The sequence below is a fragment of the Perognathus longimembris genome, chromosome 2 (genome assembly GCF_023159225.1).
Source record: "Perognathus longimembris pacificus isolate PPM17 chromosome 2, ASM2315922v1, whole genome shotgun sequence".
NCBI lineage: Eukaryota > Metazoa > Chordata > Mammalia > Rodentia > Heteromyidae > Perognathus > Perognathus longimembris.
The window spans coordinates 26,568,963-26,588,176 of NC_063162.1; the positions used below are offsets into that span (position 1 = coordinate 26,568,963).

General features: G+C 41.1%; 1 protein-coding gene across 4 annotated transcripts in view; it reads left to right on the top strand.

The window, feature by feature from the left end:
- The first annotated feature begins 460 nt into the window (after positions 1-460).
- LOC125346243 (cytochrome P450 2C3-like) overlaps positions 461-19,214 on the top strand; it is a 74,229-nt gene continuing 55,475 nt past the window's right edge. For 2 of the 4 annotated variants that reach the window (XM_048338653.1, XM_048338654.1), the window contains exons 1-5: positions 461-628; positions 11,723-11,885; positions 13,831-13,980; positions 14,956-15,116; positions 17,711-17,884. In XM_048338653.1, the coding sequence (XP_048194610.1) occupies positions 461-628; positions 11,723-11,885; positions 13,831-13,980; positions 14,956-15,116; positions 17,711-17,884 (816 nt within the window). The remainder of the gene's footprint in view (positions 629-11,722; positions 11,886-13,830; positions 13,981-14,955; positions 15,117-17,710; positions 17,885-19,214) is intronic. The other 2 variants (XM_048338655.1, XM_048338656.1) reach the window with 1 other exon arrangement.

A 19,214-nucleotide genomic window follows, 5' to 3' on the forward strand; every position in this document is an offset into this window, starting at 1 on the left:
GACTGATAGATTTCCATTATTCTGTAAGAAAAAAAAAGGCTGACCCATAATTTCCAGGCCTTCTGTTCTACACATTTTTTACATTTTCAGGGTGAAAACATTAAGAGAACATTTTTTTTTTCATGCTTATATGATGAAAGAAGGAATATTCTTTTCTGATCCTTTGTTGAGATGATGAGCTACAACTAGTCCTTTGAAACTTTGAAAAAACAGTTTTCAAACTTTACTCAAAATATAGTTATTACTCACCATCTCTGAAACAGAGAGTAATTATAGCTAATACCACAGACAAATAGAAAGGTATTATTTGTGCTTACTTCCAGTGACAGATCAAACATCACCTCATGTAAGTGGCTTACTCAATGTGCAGACTTTGGACTTGTTTGGTAATCAGTATACGTATTATTTCTAGGATCCTTATTCTCTAAGGTTTCAATCCCACTTCCACAAAGGTGCATCAATGGAGCTCATCATCCTCTTGAGTCTTGGTCTTTCTTGCTTGATTCTTGTTTCCTTGTGGAATCGAAGCTATGTCAAAGGGAAGCTCCCACCTGGTCCCACGCCTCTTCCAATTGTTGGAAATATTCTGCAGTTAAAAGATAAAATTTTTTTCAAATCCTTAAGGGAGGTAAGTGCAATTAATTTTCTTTCAGTTGTTTGCAATGAGTCAATCAAACAACCTTAGAGCTAAGTAGTATATGTTCTTAAAGATACAGATTTAAAGGGAAGTGTCCATTGACCATCAAGATGTGATTTAAAAAATGTGTTTGTTGTTAGAGCCTGAGACCAGAAATCTGAATCTCACAACCTACTAAGTTTGGCCCCTCATTTCAAAGAAAATATGGCAATATTCTTTAGGGAAACAGAAAAAGGTATTTAAATTTCAGTGTGGCCACATGGCCAGGTCTACCAGTTGTCTCTGGAGTCACAGTAGACAGCGTTAATGCTATGTAGAGGGGAAAGAACAATAGGAAGGGTAGAGGGAGATTTGCAACGTATCCAGGATCTTTGTAATATCAAAGACATTTTGCTGATGCATTTTGTTGCTGTATGCTGGGAGAAAAATCTCCATTTTGTGGAGAGGAAATTGTTGCCTCCATTTGGTATCCAGGAGGTTTCTGTTGGTCAAAGGAAATCTCTGAGTGCTACATTAATTGTTTTGTCTGTTAGTCCTGTGGTCCTGCAAGTGGGTCATTTGATTCTGATGAGATTATTGCTCCTGCTCAGGGGACCTCCTCAAAATCCTTGATCCTGGAAAGCATAGGGCACCATTCCAGAGGTTCTGGAACAGTGCACTGTAAATGTCTGTGTAAGTTTTGCAAACACCTAAGTTATTATGGTATCTTCAACATATCTATATGCAGAGTTGAGTGGAACTCACATCCAATTTTTAAGGCAAATGAGACAGATTTGCCAATTTCTGGCCAGTTTTTGGTTACCCATTGGGCATCTTCAGGCTTAAGTGAAGGGTATTTTTTTTTAAGTAAGCATAATCCATATAAAACCTTGTTATCTATACTGCTAGAGCTATAAGATACAATTATTGAAATTGCTAAAACAGAAATCTGTCTGTTAGTCTCAGTCTCTTTTCTTGCAGTACACTGAGTTTTCTTTGGTGAATGATAATTGAAACAAAACTTTTTATTCAGTTAAAAAAACTATTCAAAATGAACTGTGTAACTTGAGGGTAGGGACGGGGAGGTGGTAATGGAGAGAACAAAGAAAGGGGTGACACTGACTAATAAGCCTTGTATTATGGATAGATGTAAGCAATTTTCCAAGATACAAATTGTTATTCTTTGTTTGTTTGGGGCCTGTGTGGGTGTTGGTATAAGGCTTGAACTCAGGGCTACTTGCGCTCATAGCTTTAAACTCTAGGCTATCATTCTGCCACTTGAGTCACACTTCCACTTCTAACTTTTTGCTTGCTAGTTGGAGATTAAAGCTTAAGACTTTCCTGCTCCAGCTGGCTTCAAACCTCGATCCTCAGATCTCAGCCTCCTATGTAGCTAGGAATACAGGTGTGAGTCACCAGCACCCAGATCAAGTCTTTGTTTTTTTAAAAAATTAATTAAATTTTGTTGACAAGGTGTTGTGCAAAAGGGGTACAGTTACGTAATAGGTCAGGGAGTACATTTCTTGTGATATCTTACACACTCGTTTTTCTTTCCCTTCCCTAGATCAGGTAGGCGTATATACATTACACAGTGTACCAAAAACATATACAGTAGCCACGTGGCATACGCCAAAGGAAATTCACCTAGAACTTTAAATATAATGTCAACAATAGAGTTTGCTTATTCTTGTCTTATATGAGCATAGATATATAGCTTTTGAGCTATTGTGATCCACTGGGAGGTCTATTTTAGACTTTTTCATGTTTAGTAGTAGTTTGGTTTTAGTTACATAATATAAGCTCGCTGACCCAAACCTGTGGGAAATACCATTTAACAAGAAGTTTTTTGTTTCACAGACCTGGTCTCTAGTGTCCTCCCCCGCCCCCCTACCTTAACAGTCATATATCAAGGAGATCTTGCCCCCTTGTTTTCTGTGTTCTAGGCTTGTCTTGCTCAACATTATTTGTTCAAGTTCAGACCATTTCCCTGAGAATACCAATATTTTATCATTTCTAATCGCTATGTAGTATTTCATTGTGTATAGGTACCACGTTTTTTGGATCCATTCATCTGTAGGGGGGCATCTGGGTTGATTCCATGTTTTGGCTATTGTGAATTGTGCAGTGATAAACATGGATGTGCAGAAGGTCTTTTTGATATCCTGAGACCTGTTGTTCAGGATAGATGCCTAAGAGTAGTATGGCTGGGTCATAGGGTAGGTCTATGTTGAGTTTTTTGAGGAACCTCCATACTGTTCTCCAAAGTAGTTGTACTAATTTGCACTCCTACCAACAGTGGAGAAGGGCTCCTCTTTCCCCGCATCCCCTCCAGCATTTGTTGTTGCCTGAGTTCAGAGTATAGGCCATTCTAACTGGAGTGAGGTGGTATCTCAGGGTTGTTTTTATTTGCATTTCCTGTACTGCCAGGGATGTTGAACATTTCCTCATATGTTTCTTTGCCATTTTTATCTCTTCTCCTGTGAAGTCTCTCTTTAGCTCCTTTGCTCATTTAATAATTGGTTTACTGGGTTTGGAGGGGGTTTGTCTCTTGAGTTTTCTGGAGATGATGGATACTGGGCCTTTGTCTGTTGCTGTGCTGGTGAAGATCCTTTCCCATATGGTTTGCTGTCTTTCTAGTTTAGTGGCTATGTCTTTAGCTGTGCAGAAACTTTTTATTTTGCAGTAGTCCCCTTTGTCAAGTCTCTCCCCTATCTGTTGTGCCCCTGGGACTATATTCAGAAAGTTCCTACCTGTACCTATAAGTTCTAGCGTCTTTCCTACTCTGTCCTTCAGTAGTTTCAAAGATTCAGGTCTGATGTTGAGGTCCTTGATCCACTTTGAGTTGATCTTGGTGCATGGTGATAGGCTAGGGTCTACTTTGAGTTTTCTACATATGGCTGCCCAGTTTTCCCAGCACCAGTAGTTGAAGAGGCTGTGTTTTTTCCATTGTATCTCTTTAGCTTCTTTGTCGAACATCAGCTGACTGTAAGAATGTGGCTTTATTTCTGGGTCTTCTATTCTATTCCCTTGGTCTTCAGGTCTGTTTTTATACCAATAACAGGCTGTTTCAGTTATGATGGCTCTATAATAGAGCTTGAAATCTGGTATTGTGATACCTCCTGCACTGCTTTTTTTGCCTAGAATTGCTTTGGCTATTCTAGGTCTTTTGCTGTTCCATATGAATTTATGTGTTGCTTTCTCTATTTCAGTGAAGAATGTAGGTGGGATCTTGATGGGGATTGCATTGAATTTGTATAACAATTTGGGCAATATGGCTATTTCACTATATTGATTCTGCCTACCCATGAGCATGGGAGGTCTTTCCATCTCCTTGTGTCCTCTTTGATTTCCCTTATTAGATTTTTATAGTTCTCATTACATAGGTCACTTGCATCTTTAGTTAGGTTGATCCCTAGGAAATTTATTCTTTTTTTTGCTATTGTAAATGGTATTATTTCCATAATTTCATTTTCTGCTTGTACATTGCTGGTGTAAAAAAAGCTGCTGAATTTTACGGGTTGATTTTGTATCCTGCTACTTAGCCAAAATGATTTATTAGGTGTCGGTCTTTGGGGACTGAGTTTTTTGGGTCCTTCAGATATAAGATCATGTCATCTGTGAATAGGGATAGCTTGATTTCTTCTTTGCCAATGTGGATCCCTTTGATGCCTTCCTTTTGCCTTATTGCTATGGCTAGGGATTCCAGCACTATGTTGAAAAGAAGTGCGGAGAGTTTAGCCTCTGTGGTATCCTTTGTTATTGAGGCTTACCTTGATTCCATTGTGATCGGATATAATACATGGGACAGCATCAATACTCTTGTATTTGCTGAGGTTCTTTGTGTGGACTATGACATGATCTATTTTGGAGTATGTTCCATGGGCTGCTGAGAAGAATGTGTATTGGGTCTCTGTCGGGTGAACAACTCTGTACAGATCTATCAGATCCATTTGTGATATGGTGTTACTTAGGTCTTCGGCTCCCTTGGTAATCCTCTGTATGTTGGATCTGTCTCTTGGAGAGAGTGGAGTATTACAGTCTCCCACTATGATTGTGTTTGGGTCTATCTTGTTCAGTAGTTCTGTGAGAATTTGTTTGACATATTTAGGGCCTCTTTTGTTCGGTGAGTATAAATTCATCACCGTGATGTCTTGATTCTGGAGTTTTCCTTGTATTAAAATGTAGTGCCCTTCTTTATCTTTTTAGCTGATTTTAATGAAAAGTCCAGCTTGTCTGAAATCAGGATGGCTACCCCTGCCATTTTGGTAGGTGCGTTTGCTTGGAAGATCTTGCTCCATCCTTTCATTTGGAGCCTGTTTTTGTCCCTTGCTGTAAGATGGATCTCTTGAAGACAACAGATAGCAACTTTTTGTTTATGGATGCACTCTGTCAGTCTGCTCCTCTTTACTGGCGAGTTTATACCATTTATATTCAAGGATATCATGGATAATTGTGTTGTTTTCCTTTTCATTTTCCTCTTAGGCTGTTTTTCCTCTCCTATCTTGTCTCTATTGAGCTGCTCTTCCTGTTGGGCTCTGGCTATTGTAGTTTCTTTCTGTTTCTTTCTGGGGTCCTGTATGTTTTCTGTTGGATGGGATTCCCCTCTTAGAATTCGCTGTAAGGCTGGTTTTTTATTCCCATAATCCTTTAAATCCTCTTTGCTATGGAAAGATCTGGTTTTTCCCTTGAAGGTGAATTCTAATTTTGCTGGGTATCTAATTCTGGGTTGGCAGTTGTTGGCCTGGTGGACTTGGATTGTGTTCTTCCAGTCTCTTCATGCATTATAAGTTTGTGTGGAGAGGTCTGCCATGATTCTGATCTCTTTTCCATTGTAATATAGCTCTTTCTTCATTTTGGCTGTGTTCCAAATTTGCTCTTTATTCTTGAGATCTGAGGTCTTGATAATTATGTGCCTAGGTGAGGATTTTCTAGGGTCTAGTCTGCCAGGTGTCCTATAAGCTTCTGTCATTTGGGTGAGGTTATCCCTTATGAGATTGGGTAAGTTTTCTGCAATAACTCTATTGTGTATGTGTTGTATACCTCTGCTCTGGTACTCCTCTCCTTCCCCTATTCCGATTATACGCAGATTATATCTCTTCTCCCTGTCCACTATCTCCTGGATTAGTCTGCCCTGGAGTTCGACAGTTTCTTGGAGTGCGGTAATCTTCTGGTCCTTATCAGCTGCATTGTCGTCCAAAAGAGAGATTCGAGATTCAATATGATCAATATTCTTTGTGATGTGGCTTCAAGTGTGGTTTGCGTTGCGGTGAGTGAGATGTGTATGGTTGCCAGATCAGCTCTCATTGTGGTAATTTCTTCTTTTAATGAGTTGTGTTTTGAATCTATTTTTTCAGGGCTGGGGATATAGCCTAGTGGCAAGAGTGCCTGCCTCGGATACATGAGGCCCTAGGTTCGATTCCCCAGTACCACATATACAGAAAACGGCCAGAAGCGGCGCTGTGGCTCAAGTGGCAGAGTGCTAGCCTTGAGCGGGAAGAAGCCAGGGACAGTGCTTAGGCCCTGAGTCCAAGGCCCAGGACTGGCCAAAAAAAAAAAAAAAAAAAAAAAAAAAAAGAATGAATCTATTTTTTCATGCATTTCGTTTCTCAGGATGTTAAGGTCTTTTTTAATGGAGGAGTAGACTGTATCCATTTTTGCTTCCATTTCTTTCTTGACTTCCTGAAGGTCCTTTGAGACTTCCATTCTAAACTCCTGGAACTGTTTTCTGAATTTGGTCCTGAGGCTTTCAAGCATTTCTTCTATCTTAGTCTCAGTTGTTTTTTTTTATTCTCCATCTCCTCCTTTGTCGTACTACTTTTTGGAGCTGGCGAGTTGGCTTGACCTTTCATGAAATTTGTAATATTTCTTTGTGATTTACGCATCTGGAGATCTGCACCTGTAGGTGGCGACCTTGGCTTGGCTTTGTGCTGGTTCCCTCTGGTCTGTCAGTGGGAACTTGTTTGTGTCCTGGATCTGGGTTTGAGTTTGGCTGTTGAACCTTACTGCCCTATGGGTGAGCGTGACCGTCTTGGTTGTTGCCGAGGCAGTCACCCTCACTGCAGTTAGGGGTGGGTAGGTTCTGTGTCTTTCTCTGCAGGACTGTGCTCTGTCGCTGTGTTGTGCTGACCCTTGTGGGCCCCTGTTGGGTGTTCACGGGTTGCTGATTCAGCATGGTGTAGAGACTTTTCTTTTATTCTTTCCCCTCTCGTTGTTGTGGGTCAAGAGAGCTCACCTCTCAGATCGAGAATTGCTGCTGAGGGGCGGCTCGCCCACCTGTGCAGAGTGTTCCTGTTAGAGCAGGTGTTGCTGTTGAGGGGTGGCCTGCCCACCTGTGCAGAGTGCACCTGTCAGAGCGGGCATTGACGCTGGGGGGCCCTGCTCACCTGTGTGAAGTCCACCTATCAGAGCAGGCATTGCAGCTGAGGGGGCAGCTTGCCCACTTGTGCGCTCCCATGGTGGGGGTTGGGCACAAGATCCTCCTGCTGGAGGGCTAGCACGCTGACCTACATTGGCCCTCTGTGGGGTGCGTGCGTGTGCACTCTTGTGCTTCTTTTGGGGGGCATGCTGCCCCGGATTGTTGGAGGATGCTTGTGCCCTCTCTTGAATCTACTGTGGGGGTGGTATGCGTGGTCTCCAGCAGGTTCCAGTGTCTGGGCGTGGGTTGGTGCCCACAGGCTCTCTGCACCTCCACTGTGAGGATGTGTGTGTGCTCGGGCCCAGGTGTCACTTCTGGGCTGCTATTGCACACCAGCAAGCCTGTGACTGCTGTTCAAAAAGTCCGCATGGACCAGGGTGCCTCAGGTGGCATTAAAATGTCTACCAGTCCTCAGGTCCCTGCTGAAGGGGGGGGGGGGCTGGTGCTGACAGATTCAGGGTCCCCAGCTGGGGCTTTGGGGGATGCTGGCCTAAGGTGTCTCCGGGTCACCTTATTGGGCGCTGCTGCACCCACTGCTAGCTCCTGTGTCCTCCCAGGAGCTGTAGGGTCCTAGAGCCGCCAGATATGGGGCTCTTTTGTTCCCTCGGGGTAGAGAGGGGGAGGGAGGGAGCTCTAGCTTCTTTGCCCCCTTGTGATGAGCTCTACATGAGGTTTTGGATCTCTGCTAGAGCTGATCTCCCGGGGGGGGGGGGGCAATGGGTTACTTACTGGTCCTGGATTGTATGTGTGTCCCACGCTGCTGTGGGCTTTTCCGGGCTGGTGTGGCGATCGATTGTTTGGCAGTGGCGGTCCCGGCTCTCCCAGCTGGCTCTCCCTGTCTGCGCCACCTGGTTGCCCTGCTGTTGTTGTCTGGTCCCGGCCATTTGGTCCTGCACCTCCAGTCCTGCGCTGCTGTCTGTGTCAGTCCGGTCTACGTGCAGTCCGGGGCCCATGGTGCTCCTGCTGTCTGGACTCTACACTCACGGCAGAACTTTTCAGCTGTTGCTTCTGTGGTTGCTGACGGTCTGTGGTCCCATTTATGGGTGCCAGGGCCGCTTTCCTAGCCTGGCCCTGTTTGGGCTGGGGTCGGCAGGCGGGGGTACCCCAAAGATTTTCTGGCTCCATGAAGGTTATAGGCTTTTCTTTCTTTGTTCTTTTTCATTTCCTATGTTTCTCTGTTTGTTCTGGTTGTTGGGTTTGCTGGTCTCTTGATGGGGCATTGGGTGTTGGAGTTCCCAGTTCACTATTTGGTTGGAGCGAGTTGGGGTGTCTCCCTATTGTGACGGCGCCATCTTCCCTCCTCCCAGATCAATTATTCTTGGCAGTGTTCTGACTACAAAATATTTTTGCAACTCCAAATAATTTTTGAATAGTCTGCTGTAACACTATTCCTCATAAGTCCTATATGCGTAGCAGTTTATTTGTAGAATGTAAGGTTTCTTAGACCATAAACATTATAGCATATTTTCCCATTGTTCCACATTATCTCCTAATTATTTCCTTAATCAGCTTACACACCCCAAATCTCGGGTCCTGAACTCTGTTGGTAGACAAGAGTCAAATCACTAGAGCCACTCATGCTTCTCTCTGTGTATTTCCCCTAATCCATCCATTTCCCCTAGGCACTCTCCTATCATTTCAACTACCATCTGTCACAACTGTTCATTCAGCACCTCTCATCCATTGCATGAATAGCCTTCAGTGTAATTATCCATCTCCCAGGTTACCTTATTCAAAACCAAATTCTATTGTGTTGAAAGACCTATCTCCCTAAAAATATACCTGTGTTATTTTCTCTACACGAAAACCTTCAGTAATATTCTGCTGAGCATCCAAGACCCCAAACCACCTTTCATTTAGCATAAACCCTTTATTCACTTTATACTGTACAGGGGAAAACAGAGGTAACTGATACAAACTGATGAGTACATTGCTGGCAAAGATAAACAAACAATAAATGAATATTAATTATCAGTGTTACAAATGATTTGGCCTTATAGTTATCATGAAGACTATGATCTCCTGACCCTTGATTAAAAGCATATTAAGTTCCCTTTCTTTGTACCTTTTTTTTTTATTTTTTATTTTTTTTTTGCCAGTCCTGGGGCATAGACTCAGGGCCTGAGCACTGTCCTTGGCTTCTTTTTGCTCAAGGCTCGCACTCTACCACTTGAGCCACAGTGCCACTTCTGGCCATTTTCTACATATGTGGTGCTGGGGAATCGAACCCAGGGCTTCAGGTATAGGAGTCAAGCATTCTTGCCACTAGGCCATATCCCCAGCCCCTCTTTGTACCGTTAGAGAGAGGTTAAACTTTGGTTTTAACACTTACTGGCTGTGATCTTGGTCAAGTTATGCATTTTTTTGAACTTCAATACAATTAGGATAATACCCATGTCATGGGAGGGGTACCTAAAAGACTAAATGTTATAACAAGGAGAATGAGTAAAGAGCAGAGACATCAATAAACAAGTTTTCTTGAAAAAGTGTTTGCTTAACCAAGCCATTGTGGTACATGCCTGTAATCCCAGCACTAAAAAGTACAAGCAGAAGGACCAAGATTGAGGCCAGGATGGGATACATGCCAAGACTGTCTCAAAATAAAACGAAAACGAAAATTATTCGTTCAAAGAACAAATCAAGAGAACACAAAACTAGTTGTTTGCCTTCTTTCTCCCACAATTAGTCAGGAAGAAAGTAGTACTCAAAAAAATTGGTTCAGTTACAAAATCTAATTATCGCTTTGAGGTAAATGCTTAATTCCAAAAACATTATATTTAGGACAACGGAAAAAAACCAATCTATTCATTTTTATCTACAACACTACATTTTTCTAAAGCACATATTGATTTGATGTCAAGGATGTAACTAGAAATTTAGGAAATTGGACAACTTGCATCTATTGAACAAGTGATTTCAATAACATCTCCTATCTTGGTAATTTACACAACTTGATGGAATGATTAAAAGTTTGCTTTCCTAAGAGACAGCTCATTTCCAGAACACTGGAAACTACTTCTGACTGTGATTTGAGCTCTGTGTAAAGAGGTTGTATCAGCACCTCAGTTTACCCATTTTTTAATTTATAACTCTGGGTCTGCTTTTAAGTCTCTCTGAGCTATAATTTTTTCTTCCTTAAGACAGAAATAATAAAGATTTTTCACAGGTTTTCGAGTATATCATACATTTAATAGTAATTAAACGATTCCTTAGGAATAAATGCTATTTTAGGTAAATGGAAGGGGTACTAATTAATGGTGAATAAAAATGGAAAGAAAATCTAGGTTTATACAACTTTCGGCTTAGAGAGAAAGCATATGCTATGATCAGGTTACCATGTTCTTATGTATTATTAAAGTGTAGACATACTTTGTTCTGAAAGAATGAATGGGTAAGAAGGATGATTAGATGACTAGTCTATATATGGGTATTATATTTTTATAATACCCGTTATTTATAATACCCATTATTATAATACCCATTATAATTATATTTTTATTATTTTTAAGTAGATGTGCAAAGGAGTTACCATTTAACAAATCATCCTTCTCACCCACCCCTCCAAACCCAAGCCTTTCCCTCAGTTTTCTTAAGTTTGTAGGATATGCCTTGAATATTATGACAGCATTCTCCCTGTCCCCCTCCTCTTTATTGACAGACTTTATGTAGAAAGAGAAAAAAATCATTTTGAAGTCATTATCTTTAAGTAGTTGTACAGAAGAGTTGCCATTCGACAGTTTATGAATACAATGCATCTTCATCAATGTCATCCCTTCCAACATTCTCACCCATCCCTCCCAATCTACCCCTTCCCTTCATTTTCCCTCCCTCCCTCCCTCCCTCCCTCCCTCCCTCCCTCCCTCCCTCCCTCCCTCCCTCCCTCCCTTCCCTTCCTTCCTTCCTTCCTTCCTTCCTTCCTTCCTTCCTTCCTTTCTTCTCTCTTTCTTTCCTCCTCCTCTTCTTCCTCTTCCTTTCTCTTCCTCCTCTCCCTCCTCCTCCTTTTTTTTTTTGCCAGTTCTGGGGCTTGAACTCATGGCTTGAGCACTAGACCTGAGCCTCTTTGTGCTCCAGACTAGGATTCTAACACTTGAGCCACAGCTCCACTTCCAGCTTTTCCTGAGTAGTTTATTGGAGATAAGAGTCTCATAGACTTTTCTTTCCCGGCTGGCTTTAAACCATGATCTGCAGATCTCAGTCCCCTGAGTAGCTAGGATTATAAGTGTGAGCCACTGGAATCTGCCTTCCATTTTCTTAATTTGGTAGGACATGCATTAAATTTTATGCCTGCATTGTCCCCACTTACTCTTTTCATTTGTTTAGCCCCTTCCCTAATCCCACCCACAAAAGGAGTTAGTTATTGTAAGAGTTGAAGGAAGGAAAACTTTGATGTTATCATAGGCTCAACAGAAAATGTTAATAAAATAATATAAACAATTCATAATATAGATTCTGTCATGTAGAAGGATCTCAGGAACAGTAATAGCAATATTACTAATAATAGAATCACACTTTTAACCCTTTGTATGCACTTTATTTTTATATTACTGCTTCTAAATTTGATTTCTTTTATACTAGATGAATTAACATTAAAATGTCCCTTTAGTAAATAAAATTAAATATACTTTACATACTTACCAACATTTCAGTATAGAAAGCCTCACATTATTTTTGCATCTCATATTCCTTCTCAGTTCTCCAAAGTCTATGGCTCTGTGTTCACTCTGTATTTGGGCATGAAGCCCACTGTGGTGCTGTATGGATTCGAAGCAGTGAAGGAAGCCCTGATTGATCACGGGGAGGAATTTTCTGGACGTGCGACTTTCCCATTGATTGATAAAGTCGCAAAAGGATTAGGTATGCTTCTTTTGGGGACAATGTCTACATAAGTTATAAAGTTATAAAGAAAGCAAATGTGCAAATAAAGAAATTAGAAGCAATTAGATATCTGCAAAATAGTTTTCATAATTCCAATATAAGCCTAGGGATAAATTTTTTAAAGTTGTGTTAGATACTAACAGGTATATATTAGTGCTCACACTCACATGCATGTGGGCACACACACGGTGCCCTGATGAAATCCAGCCTCTCTTTTCCCATCCTCTTCAATCCCATCAACTTGCATTTGAAATCTATGAATACATTCCAATGTTTATTTATCTATTAAATCATTGAAAATATTTATAGAACTGCTAGTATTCTATGAATTTGTAAGTAAGACATATTTTCTTTATAGCGCTGGCTGTGGTGGTTCATCCTTTTGACTTTAGCTACCCAGGAGGCAAAAATTGGGAGGATCACAGTTTGAGGTCATCTTGTATAAGAAGTTAGTGAGACTCCCATCTCAATCCAGAGCTGGGCCTGCTAGTGCTTGCCTGTGATTCCACTTCTATGTAGAGAGTACGTGAGAGGATAGAAGTTCTGACACTAGCTCTGGGTAAATACATGCCTCTACTAGGAAATAAAACATAATATAACTAGGGGTATGACTGTAGTGGTACAACACCTGCCCAGCAAGCACAAAGTCCTAAGTTCAAAGCCTACTATTTCCCTCTCTGCCAAAGTTCATCTATTATCAATAATGCTCAATTAAGAAAATCAGGGTAGGATGGAGAGACAAGTGAGGATAGGAAAATGGTTCAAAATATTCTATTAACTAAAAATTTCACTTATCTGACTTAAAGCATGGATGGATCCAAGAAACTACTTCAGAAGTTTGTAAAATATAGGAATCACTATGAATTTAGGATATTCCATGCTTGCCTTCAATCTTCTATTCTTTAGAAAAAAGACTGAAAAATATCTCAACCCAGGAAATATGAAGCATAGAGCACAGATAGGCTCTGAAGAGAGGACTGGGGAGATCACCACAGTGATTATTTAGGAGAATGATATTAGTAGAGTCATTTAATATTATGATCAGATGTTGTTCAACTTACATTGGGCACACATCCATATATACTCCATACAAGCTGAGGCTTCCATGTATAATCCATACAAGCTGAGGATATTCTAAGTCAGAAGTTAATTTCATACACTTCATGTACCAAAAATCAGAGCCTAGTGAAACAGTACAACCCATAGTGCTTAATGCCATTATTGTGTGTCTGTTTGGAGCCTGACTCATGGGAGCTGCCCAGGAACAGGAGAAAATATTCTACTGTGGGCTACTCTGTGAAAGGAGGAAGCTCCCCAGTTTGTGTTATGGTTCCTACTGAATGATGTATGTTCCTTGTGTTCTATTGACAGGTAAACACAATGAGAACTTGGCCAACAACTATAAGTTGTGGGGAATCTATTTCTTTTGGGAGCTGGCTTTGAACTTTCCAGACTTTGCACTGGTCACTGGATCCCCAGACTCAGAGATAAGGAATTCTTTTCTCCTCCACATTGTTCTCTACAAAGTTTTCTGTAAACTTATTCTTCCCTTGATCTTATCCTACCTTTGGAACTCAGATGTTGATTTTCCTTGGTGCAAAAACACTTCATGGAAGTGCTGTTAAGATATAATGAACCATCTATTCATATCTGGTCTCTTTCCTGAGGAATAGAGGGCCATAAGATTCCTTCCAACACAGAGGCATGCTTTCTCCTTCTCTTTCTCTGTTTTCTTTGTCTCTCTGTACCACTCCCTCTTGAGGTAATGTTCAAGATTTCCTCAGGAATTCTGGAAATTGACATAATTATACCTTTCCATCCCTGCCTCATGTAATCTTTCCATCCTTGCCTCTTGAGATTCGTGTGCTCAACTACAGTTCGTGGCAATGGAGAACATTTTTTTCTTTTTCCTTTATTTTGATAGGAATCATTTCCAGCAATGGAGAAACATGGAAGCAAACTCGGCGTTTCTCCCTCATGGTTTTGCGGGATATGGGGATGGGGAAGAGAACTATTGAAGATCGAATTCAAGAAGAAGCCTTGTATCTGGTGGAAGCCTTAAAAAAAACCAATGGTATGTATTTATTTATATAATGAACAGCAATATTTAGGCTATATGAAATGCTGTTAGGAGGGGATGTAAAGAGATGGTAAGAGCTGGGGACTGGTGGGTCACACTTGTAATCCTACCTGAGTTACTGAGGATCATGGTTTGAGGCCAGCCAGAGTGGGAAGTCAGTGACCCTCATCTCCAACTAACTCACCAAAAGCTGAAGTGGAGCTGTGGCTCAAGTGGTAGAGTATTTGCTCGTGTTGCAGTAAGAAGAGATGAAGTGGTCAGCATAACATTCTTTTCAGGAAACCAGACTGATGAGTATCTGGTAGCTCATTTTTTTTTTTTTTTTGTGTGTGTGTGTTGAGTGGAAAGAAAAAAGACCAAGGAAAGAAGTGGAGCACAAGAAAAAGTCTCCTGTGTTAGGTCCTCACCTAATTGCAAGAGGACCTGGAACATGTAAATGTCTATGCACACGGGAAGAGGATGAGACTATGGAGTTTAGTAATCATTAAGCAGCCTTTGCCATATGTGGACAAGTAACCAATTAGTTAGATTTGATACAGAGACAACCAGATCCTTCCTGTGTGGGATGTAACTCGCCTCCTGTGGAAGGGCGTGGATGTGAAGGGTAGTGGCTGCCACCACACACATCTCAGAGTGTCAATAGATGTAGATGTGCACGTGTGGGCCTGGGAATGGACTAGGAAAAAGACCAGCGAGGAAGTGAGGTAGGAAGTGATAAGGTCAGGAACCCAAGATATGATATGTGGTTTTGAAATACCAGTATTTAAATATTTTCAAAACATTAAATTACTCTCTATGGTGAATTCCCACTGTGTTTTTGAGTCAATATTATTTAACTCACCAGATTGGGCATTTTCCATGTTTTTTTTTTTTTTTTTTTTTTGCAACTATCAATATAAAAGACTTGAGTAGTAAATTTAAGATAGGTAGGAAAATTGTGTATTAACTTCAGACTTCTATTGTTCTTAGGGTCTCCCTGTGACCCTACCTTCTTTCTGTCCTGTGTTCCTTGCAATGTGATCTCCTCCATCATTTTCAAGAATCGTTTTGATTACAGTGATCCAGAATTCCAAACCTTGATTGACGATTTTCATAAAATTTTGACAATCGTAAGCACTCCTTGGATCCAGGTGAGGTGCAGCCCTGCGCACAGCACATTACTCGGGAGGATGGGGGCTGGAGGGAAGGAAATCTGGGTTATTCAAGGGCAGGGACCCCGAGAAGACATGAAGCTATCATCTTTGACTAAAGAAAGCATTTGAGCCAGGCATGAGTGTCTCATGCCTGTAATCCTAGCTATTCAGGAACCAGAGATCTGAGGATCATAGTTCAAAGCCAGCCAGGGCAGAAAAGCCCATGAGACTCTTATCTCCAATTAACCACCAGAAAACTAGAAGTAGAGCTATGGCTCAAAGTAGTAGAGCACTGGACTTGAGCAAAAGAGCTCAGGAACAGTGGGCAGGTCTCGAGTTCAAGCCCATGACAGACACCTCCCCCCCCCCCAAAAAAAAAGGCATTTAGGGAACACATATGTATGGAAAGATTGAAGAGGGAGTATGAGGATAGTGGGCCAATAGTTGAGAAGGCTGAGTGCTGAGTTGTGCATTCTTTTTATTTTCTTCTTCTTAAAAAAAATGTTATTGGGGTTTTAACTCAGGGTTTCATGTTGCTATGGAAGCACTTTACCCTTTGAACCATGCTCCTAATCACACACCCTCTTTTTTTCCTTTCTTTTTGATGAAATATACTTGGGATAAAAAACAAAAAACAAAAAACGACCTTTGTTTTTTAGACATGTCTTTGTAATAGTCTAGAATGTTTTTGTTTCCTGTAAATTAAGTATTATCCCATTTTTAAAGAACAGCATCAGTAAGCCCTCAGACACATTGATAGTATGTGGAGGCCACCAAATATTCTTGGTTCTAAAAAAGAACTAAAGAAAGGTTATGGGCTCGGGGCTGGGGATATGGCCTAGTGGCAAGAGTGCCTGCTTCATATACACAAGGCCCTGGGTTCGATTCCCCAGCACCACATATACAAAAAATGGCCAGAAGAGGCGCTGTGGCTCAAGTGGCAGAGTGCTAGCCTTGAGCAAAAAGAAGCCAGGGACAGTGCTCAGGACCTGAGTCCAAGCCCCAGGACTGGCCAAAAAAAAAAAAAAAAAAAAAAAAAAAAAAGAAAGAAAGGTTATGGGCTAAGAGTCTTACATCCAGTGTTTTTCAGATTCCCTTTCCTGCCATATCTGATTCTGGCGTGAGGATCCCAGTCTTTTAAAAGATGTTTTGTAGCAACAGGGTAAAGCTCACCAGGAATTCCAGCTATATTGAAGATGGGAGGCTTTAGAGTTCAAAGCCAGACTGGACTAAAAACAAACCAAAACAAATGAATGACTGAGTGCATAAACAAACAAACAACTAAACGGAAATCACTTTTATTTACATTTTACCACAATGGGAGAAAAAGAAGTGTAGCTTTAAAACAGGAAATTGGTAGTTTGTGACTAATCCAGTGGCAGGCAGCGTAAGACTAAATGGCCCAGTAAACATCACTGTTGTAGTTCTGCTCTAGTTAAGCTTTAAGATACAGAAGAGAGCTGGAGAGAGCAGAAACTTAGATTACCTTTAACCCTTGGTGCAGTCCACATCCAAGGAGTTTCATCCTCATGGTTAGAGGAAGACTAACTCATATGGGTTAGCTGCACAGCCTCCAAAACTAGTCATTTGTTTTCTTTGAGACAGGGTATTGTGTTGTAGCTGGGAGCAGTCTTTTTTTTTTTTTTTTTTTGGCCAGTCCTGGGCCTTGGACTCAGGGCCTGAGCACTGTCCCTGGCTTCTTCCCGCTTAAGGCTAGCACTCCGCCACTTGAGCCACAGCGCCGTTTCTGGCCGTTTTCTGTATATGGTGCTGGGGAATCGAACCTAGGGCCTCGTGTATCCGAGGCAGGCACTCTTGCCACTAGGCTATATCCCCAGCCCAAGGGAGCAGTCTTATATTACTGAACTTCTTGCCTCAGCCTCCAAGTGCTGATACTACAAGTGTACGCTACACTGCTGGGCTAAAATTATTTTTAACCTTAACTTTATAAACTTGGGAAACCACAGGGCTTTGAGAAATGGCTTCTGGTGTTGGGTGGTTTTTGGTGTCTTAGAATTGTTGACCTCTGCAATCTCATCAGGAAAGTGGTGATAATAGACTAAATTCCTTGTGACTAGATGATCCGTTTAAGTGGTTCTGGAGTTGCTTTGTAGCTTGTACAAAAGAAAGGTAATCATTTTATCAGTGTTCTCTCATCTTCGAGTTCCAAGGATAGTTTATTGCAATAGACATGTCATATAAGCTTTTTTTTTTTTTTTTTTGTCCATTGTTGGGCTTGAACTCTGTGCCTGGGCAATGTCGCTGTGCTCTTCAGCTCAAGGCTAGTGCTCTACCACTTGAGCCAGAGCCCCACTTCCGGTTTTCTGGAGGTTAATTGGAGATAAGAGTCTCACGAACTTTCCTGCTTAGGTTAGCTTTGAACCTCAATCCTCTGATCTCAGCCTCCTGAGTAGCTAGGATTACAGGCGTGAGCCACCAGCACCCAGCTCTATGTAGCTTTTCTCAGTGTATAGCAGAAATGTTTGACACCTAGCATGGGTTTTTAATATTTACAAATGAGTTAATAAATATTCTTTCTTCTATAAACTATACAATGAGTTCATGAATATCCCCCTCCCCTCTTTTTCCAGCTCCACAGTGCTTTCCCTGTTTTAGATTATCTCCCAGGAAGTCATAAGAAGTTCTTGAAAATAGCTGAGGAACAAATGAAGTTTATTTCGAAGAAAATAAAAGAACATAAACAATCTCTGGATCCCAATAATCCTCAGGACTTTATTGACTATTTCCTGATTAAAATGGAAAAGGTATAATGTGGTGCTTTTTACTTGAGGTTTGTGGGTGATCTGATTTACAGATTTGTTCTTTTTTTTTTTTTTTGAGGATATTTAAACACAATTTCCTCTCTAAAATATATTTAGTGCTTCTATAAACCAGTGCTTGTGTAAATCATATTGAGTGTGTTGGGATAATTTAAGTTCTCAGTGGACTAAGAGTTAGAGGGGTTTTATATTTGCATGTTAAAAGTAGGTTTTAATTGGGGGGCTGATTTGAATACACTCACCCTTTCAAGATTGAGGATAGCATCTCATTGCACACAACATAACCTCAAAGGAGACAGGAAAAAAAATATATATCCTTACCTTTGAAGACTCTAGGAAGTCTTTCTAGGTAGATTAGGAGCAAACTGTGGCTGTGCTTAAAGAGAACAAAATAGATTTCGGAAATGGAAAGCTCGGAGATTAGATGTGTGGCAATTTTAAGGAGGTGATCTGGGTTCTATCTGAGGCTCTGGGTGCATGTGATTGGTGATGTGGGAATGGTGTTATGCCAAGATTTTGGGTCCCCAAAGACCAGCAAGGAACTGATTCTGATGCAAATGCATGAGAGTCTTTATTGCAAGCTGGAGCCTAGACTCTCAACCATCAGCGACACAGTGAATCTGGATTGAGAGTCCCCGACCCTCAGATAGGAAGGGTTTTTACTGCGATTATAACCGGGGCAGGGTATTTCCAATTTGGTAAATACTTGATTGGATGGCATTTAGTAAGCAAGTCTTGCCCTATTTCTGTTGGCTATCTACCCTATCAGTTAACCTATTTTGGCTTTGATAACGGGAACTAGCCTCAATATCAGGAACTGACAACAGGTGATCACGTAGCACTGATGTAAGGTGTTAATGCAGGGGGTAGAGCAAGTCACAAATGGGTTAAGCAAGCCGTTTACAGAAGCAGAATTCTGTGGTCAGGCTGACCTAGTATCAACTTTATTTTAGCAATTGCCACCATGTTTTCCCATTACCACTAATCAAGCTTGAGCAGGCTAAAACAATCCAGTACTCAATCATAAGTAAATCAACCCAACAGTTACCATGGCACTTCTACTACTATTATGGTTATTTCTATAGTCTATGACTATGATAATTTTTTTTTCTGTCTGTTACCATGGTTGCTACCTAGGTACAGAGGGGAACAAGGGCTCCCTATATTTTTAAATGTCAAACTACAAAAAACTAGTCTCACGGGTGGGGGTGCAGCCTTCTAGTATGGAGTCATCACCAGGGGTTAGAAGCTGTTACAATTTTAACACTAAAACTTACATTTAGTCACTCAGGTTCTCAGGTTAGCCCTTACAATG